Raw genomic sequence first — 6609 nt, 5'->3', positions numbered from 1 at the left:
TTTCCTTTAATACTTACGACAATCAATAGTAAAGTACAAATTTTAAAAAAAGCATTTATTTGGTTTATTTACGATGATTACGAAAATCAGTGGATGTATATAAAATAAAAACCGAAAAAAATTGATGTGTATGTAATACTTGTAGAAACATCTAGATTATCAAATTATAATGATTTTAACCAGTTGATGTTCGTTCAATAATTATGACAGTCAAGGGATGTTCATCAGTCATAATTATATGTCAATCATTAGATTTGAATTAATTCATAACAGGATCCACTATATATATTGTATATATAATGATTTTATCAATCTAAAATGTACACAGAATAATTTCAGTAACCACTTACATTTAATTCTACATTTAATTATTACAATTACCTATTGATGTTCATAAGATAGTTAAAGCAGTCAATGGATGTTCACCTGGTTATGAGGAGAAAGATATCCATCATTATGAATGAGCCTAATATGAATATGGCAACAAATGAATGAATGATATAACGGTCATCTCAAACATTGGATATGCATATAATACTATTTATACATAAGTAATATACATGCTTAAAGCTATCCTAGGGTGTTCATGTGATAATACTTTAAGCATTCAGTAAAAATGGTTCCAAAGGATATGCATTATATATTTACGGCAACCAATGGATATAATGTAATACTTAAGGCGACAAATGAGTGTTCATATAATAATAACAACAATCAATGGATTTAAAAAAAAAAAAGACTTACGGCAACCGATCAATGTGCATCCAACTTGTCCATTATCTGAGCAGAAACATGTATTACAGCCATCAGTAGCAGGGAAGCTTTCTCCGACGGAATAATACCGACCATTATAAAAACAGCCACCTACCGTGGAAACATGGTCATTAAGCTGTTAACAGCAAATGATTTTTACGCTTTCTTAGAATTTAAAATTTGATATATAAAGCAGAGAGTTTTCGCAGCAAAATTTACAATCAAAATATCTATTTTCCACACTTATTTATCCCAGGATGAAACTATGCCATTCAGTTAACTAAGAGGTGACTAAAAGTCTACTGAAAGATTAGTGAGTGGCATAGCTGTGTCATTTAGTGACCATTCAAGACCTTTTGGTGACCATTTGGTTGACTGAATGGTGAAGATTCATCCTTTGTAAAATTAAGTGAATTTTGTTCAATTAAAAAAAAAACTTTCCTTCAAGTATAAAAGTCCTCTTTTAAGAACGAATGAATTTTCTGCATTAATTGCGAATTTACGAGGAATTTATTTCAAAACAAAATTCAAGCAACATAAAACTTATAAATAGGGCAATGTTTGAGGAAATAAAATAGAAAAGGATAAAAACATTAACAAGAAATGATACTTATGTCTCATTATAATAGTAATTTCCCCATGAGTAGGATCTCTCCACCTTAATTCTATTTTACCTGAGTTTGGTCCGGGTCCGTACACTGGTTTTACACAAGAAGTTCTACAGCCACAACCAAAAGAGCAGCATTTTAAATCTGAAAAAAAAACAAGGCTTGGGAGTGATGGTCAAATATTAACCGATTGAATTGCTTGATCTATTAATTGGTGTATGGTTTTTCTTCTCTTTTCTTTTTGTTTTTATCGAGATGATGATAGATCAATTGAATAATTGAAAAACGGTCAAACTCCCGGTCGACTCACAGTTATAATGATATGAACATTAGGTTTTGTTCGTAAATTTTCATTTTTATTTCGACTTCATTTTACATTGCTTTACCTTACTGATTATTTAGTAATCTATTAAGGTACGATGCAGGTTTACTGCGTTTGATTATTATTAATCTATTTTTCTTTTTTCTAATAGTGATTTAGTATGCAATATTTTTTAAAAAAAAAAAAAAAGAAGAAAATTTACATCGCAATTTTGTTTGTCATTTCACAAAATGCAGAAACGTGTAAGAAAGATTAGCAATATACTGTAAATTTTATATACTGGCCACGAATTGATAATTGCAGATAAAAAATATCATTTTTAGAGTTTCATTAGGATATGACATGCAGATGATAACATGATAATTTCCAATGAAACTCTTAAACCCATATCTTATTTATTATATTAATGATTTGATTTTCGTCCTTATTAAGATTCTATAATTATGTGTACAATAAAGCTTGATCACCTGACCCACACTGCTTGTAAAAAGAAAATGTTTTTAAAAAAGTCATTATTGTCATATAAAGAAATAGCAAACAGAAACATTGTTTATTACAACTCACCATATGAACAATCACTGTCACGTGTACATTGGGTCTGACCAATCGGACAATCACATGTTGTTATACGGTCATCCCGAGGGCATCGTCCGGGTTTCTCCCCCGGGAATCCGTGAAGTCGCCCAGCGTAGACAACACAAGCACCCTGTATGTTATTGTAGTGTAAAAGATAACACTAATGTTATTATATGTTATAACATTATATTATAATAACATTATATGTTAATGTTTTATAAAAGATAACACTGACAACCTATATGTTATTGTATAATAAAAGATAACACTGACAACCTATATGTTATTGTATTATAAAAGATAACACTTACAACATGTATGTTATTGTATTATTAAAGAGAACACTGACAACATGTATGTTATTGTATAATAAAAGAAAACACTGACAACATGTATGTTATTGTATAATAAAAGATAACACTGACATGTATGTTATTGTATAATAAAAGATAACACTGACAACATGTATGTTATTGTATTATTAAAGAGAACACTGACAACATGTATGTTATTGTATAATAAAAGATAACACTGACAACATGTATGTTATTGTATAATAAAAGAGAACACTGACAACATGTATGTTATTGTATAATAAAAGAGAAGACTGACAACATGTATGTTATTGTATTATAAAAGAGAACACTGACAACATGTATGTTATTGTATAATAAAAGAGAACACTGACAACATGTATGTTATTGTATTATAAAAGAGAACACTGACAACATGTATATTATTGTATAATAAAAGATAACACTGACAACTTACACGTTATTGTATTATAACAAAAATAATACTAAAACAAGTCTGTTATTGTATTATAAAAGAAAACACTGAAAACCTATATGTTATTGTATTATAAAAGATAACACAGACAACCTTTAAGTTATTGTATTATAAAAGATAACACTGACAGCATGTATGTTATTGTATTATCAAAAAAAAAATACTAACAACATGTATGTTATTGTATTTTAAAAGATAACACTGACAACATGTATGTTATTGTATTATAAAAGATAACACTGACAACATGTATGTTATTGTATTATAAAATATAACACTGACAACCTATATGTTATTGTATTATATAAATAGTGAAATAACTCAGGGATCAACCACAAATATCCAAGAACAATACAGTTACAGAATGGATAAAAACACAGAGTCCTGAAAATACAATTAAATCAGGTCTCTCAAGACCTTAAACTTGAAAGATACTCCAGGCAAAGTACAATTTTTGAATTTCTTGATATTTTTTTAGGAAACATGTTTTACAAAGATTTGTTTTCAGATCTATTTCAAAATCTATACTTCTCTGAAAATTTGTCCTTTTTTTTTTCCTTCAGTTTTTGACCAGAGTGTACAAGCCGATTCTTAGTTCTTCAGGCTGTTGTTCACTTTTATCTTATCAAAAATTTAATAATTATATCAATTTTATTTAATTCTTTTTCCTATAAAGATGTATCTTAACTTACCAAGAAAATGAAAAATCCTTGCAATGTCCCCATTATCAGGAGTGCTTTAAACATCACAGGTCCTGATGTTTGATAGCTGTAGCAAGGATTGGCATAAAATATACAAATCACATCAACGTGGCCCCAATGTCATCAGCATGTTACCACTGGTTTTTACAAGGTTTTCATGGAGAGGGTAATCTTCTTTATTTCCGTTAATAACTTGTTTTACTTTAGCATAAATTTGTTGACTTTATGCTTCATTTATTAGGTTATTGAAATTTCTTACACGATTAAAACGTAACTTTGGAAAGATCTCTGTGTTATCGAAATCGGGCGTCTCTATGCTCACTTAACTTGAAAATAGTCATTTAATAAATCATCATCATTTCGGTGAGTAGTAATTAAATTTATTATTTTAATAATAATACCTCCTAATTAATTAATTAGGAGGTATTAACTAATTAATTGTAATTTCTTTAGAAAAAAAAATATTTTCTAAAGAAATTACAATGTGGATTTTAATTTATCTACTACAATTAGCAATCTTTTGTTAATTAATATTTTCATCTGTTTGTTCATGTACAATCAGTCTATCTATCTATTTACACATTTATTAAAAATCATAGGCGTCGGAAGCAAATTGAAAGTGGGGTGGCTAATTGAAAGTGGGGGAGGGGGCTAACGAAAAAGGTAAGCCCCAATTTTCAATGCCTATATTATGTCTATCTTTGCAAAAATAGGGGGGCTAAGCCCCCCCCCCAGCCCCCCCCCCCCTCGGTTCCGACGTCTACGAATATAGCTAATACAACCTTTCTGTCACAAGAATATCGTTATATGGGTTTTTCAAATCCAATATTAATGATAACTAATTCCTCAAAATTATGTTTCTTACACTTACAGAAGAATAAATTTTTACATCAGACGAATAAAATGCAAATAAGACACTAAGATTAAAGACAGAGGTTTTTTTTCATATTTTAAACTAATTTCTGAGTGCCTCACGTTTCTGGAGTCTTTTTACACACATTTTCTAAATGAACAAGCATTCCGAGAGTATTGCATTAGCAATACTAGTCCCCTACCGGCATAATCTGGTTCCCGTTAAAAATTGGAAATGCCATTATTCCGTCAAAAATCATTGAAGTGGAAGGAAATGCAAACTTGATCTGTAACTCATCAAGATACACTCACATACCAAAAATCAGCTCAATATCTGCAAGCGTTTAGGAAAAAAAGGGGGAAAACCAAGTGGGACAGACTGACAGACAGACAGACAGACTCAGAGGAAACCTATATTCCCCTCCGGTTTCACCGGTAGGGGACTAAAAAGGTGAAGATAACAAACAGTTATCGATTTCAAAAAATCTACAAACAATACATATCTGTGAACAAGGCATAGAACACGGACACCTTGAAGTTCCAGAGTGCCTAGGAGAGGTCAGCATCCGCTGTTGATCGGTCACAACCGCCGTGAGCTCTATGTATTGATCAGGTGGACAGAAAACCCGTAGCTAAATTTAGTATAAAAACAAATGTCTTATAATTGGTTTAAAAATTAGCTTGTCAAACATAATGAATTATCATAATCTAAAAGTCTGTATGCAGAAAAATTGGTTAAAGCACAGATTCCTAAACGCTTTAGTAAAGGGAAAAACTTAGAATTAACCACTTTTATTTCATATAGAATAAAAGATGTGAAAATTTCCGAGTTTCGTTGTTTATTGGAGAAGCAGTTGTCTATAATATCGAAAAGTCTAGATTTTTAATCCATCTTGAGGAGTTGTATAAAGTGTGAAAAATACGTACGTTTTGATGTTATAGGCTTTAAACTTTCTAAAAGTTCTTTAGGGTTTTTGAGGATTTACTCCACTTTTAGAATATACTTTAGCAAAATACGTCTGAAGTTTCTCCTTTTCAACAGTTAATATTTTTCTAAGGAGTAAAGATACGGGTTTGGTAGAGCATTTGCTGGACCCAGCAATGTATCTTTGTTTGTAAGGATTTTTATGATGCAAAGGAATGTCAAGGTATCGTCTTAATTTATCTTGAGAAATGGTTTTATTGATTTATTGTATGTTGTTTTATGTGCCGTTGGAGATTATTTCATTCATGTAAAGAAGTTACCATATACCGGTGAAGGGCTTGAAATTCAGACCTTTCCTAAGCACTTGGGGCCATTGAGCAGGAAGGGATCTCACTATTATCATTGCACAGGGAGTTTGTGTCTCAGTATTTCCAAAACTGACTGATTGATTTGATTGTACATGTATGTTGTTTAATGTCCCTCTCGAGAATTTTTCACTCATGTGGAGACGCCACCACTTGCCGGTGGAGAGCTGCAAATTTTGTCTAATACTCGGCACTTACGGCCATTGAGCAGTGAGGGATCTTTTTCGTGCCAGCACCTATTGCGACACGGGACCTCGGTTTATACGGTCTCATCCGAAGGACCGGTCTCCACGTCCCACAGTGGGATTCGAACCCGCGACGTAAGGGCCAACTCCTTACTTCGCGACTCTAGAGCAGACGCTCTAACCACTGCGCCACGCGGGCGACTCCAAAACTGAAGAGCATGCACTACGTACATGTACGAAGAATTTCTCAAACGAGGCACGCTATTGAAAAATAAGTTAATAAAACAAGAATATCAATAGTCCTATGAAAGTCAACGTTTCGTTTATGGTCAATACAATGACATTGTCATCAAAGACAATCTGTCATTTTGGAAAATGTTGATCGAGGTTTTTCATACACATTGTTAGGCCATTATTTTCAGACTAATTTGTCCACATTTTTTTTCCATTTTCCGATTATGACAAGGAGCACACGATAGGTGGATCCGGTCGACAGGGGATGCTTACTCCTCCATGGCTCCTTATCCCACCTC

At 32.0% G+C, this 6609-nt stretch overlaps 1 protein-coding gene across 1 annotated transcript; it reads right to left on the bottom strand.

The window, feature by feature from the left end:
- Positions 1-308: 308 nt before the first annotated feature.
- LOC133198473 (WAP four-disulfide core domain protein 2-like) lies at positions 309-4768 on the bottom strand. Its single transcript, XM_061334562.1, has 6 exons — positions 4725-4768; positions 3741-3816; positions 2248-2389; positions 1428-1505; positions 745-864; positions 309-313 (listed from the first exon to the last, which is right to left on the bottom strand). The coding sequence occupies exons 1-6, from the start codon at positions 4766-4768 to the stop codon at positions 309-311; spliced, it is 465 nt and encodes a 154-aa protein (XP_061190546.1).
- Positions 4769-6609: the final 1841 nt, after the last annotated feature.

Source organism: Saccostrea echinata, unplaced genomic scaffold (genome assembly GCF_033153115.1).
Source record: "Saccostrea echinata isolate AGI-Se365-2 ecotype Australia unplaced genomic scaffold, CSIRO_AGI_Sech_v1 ptg000033l, whole genome shotgun sequence".
NCBI classification, from domain to species: domain Eukaryota; kingdom Metazoa; phylum Mollusca; class Bivalvia; order Ostreida; family Ostreidae; genus Saccostrea; species Saccostrea echinata.
Note: the sequence above shows the minus strand (reverse complement) of the source record. Positions and strands in the feature narration are given on the sequence as shown.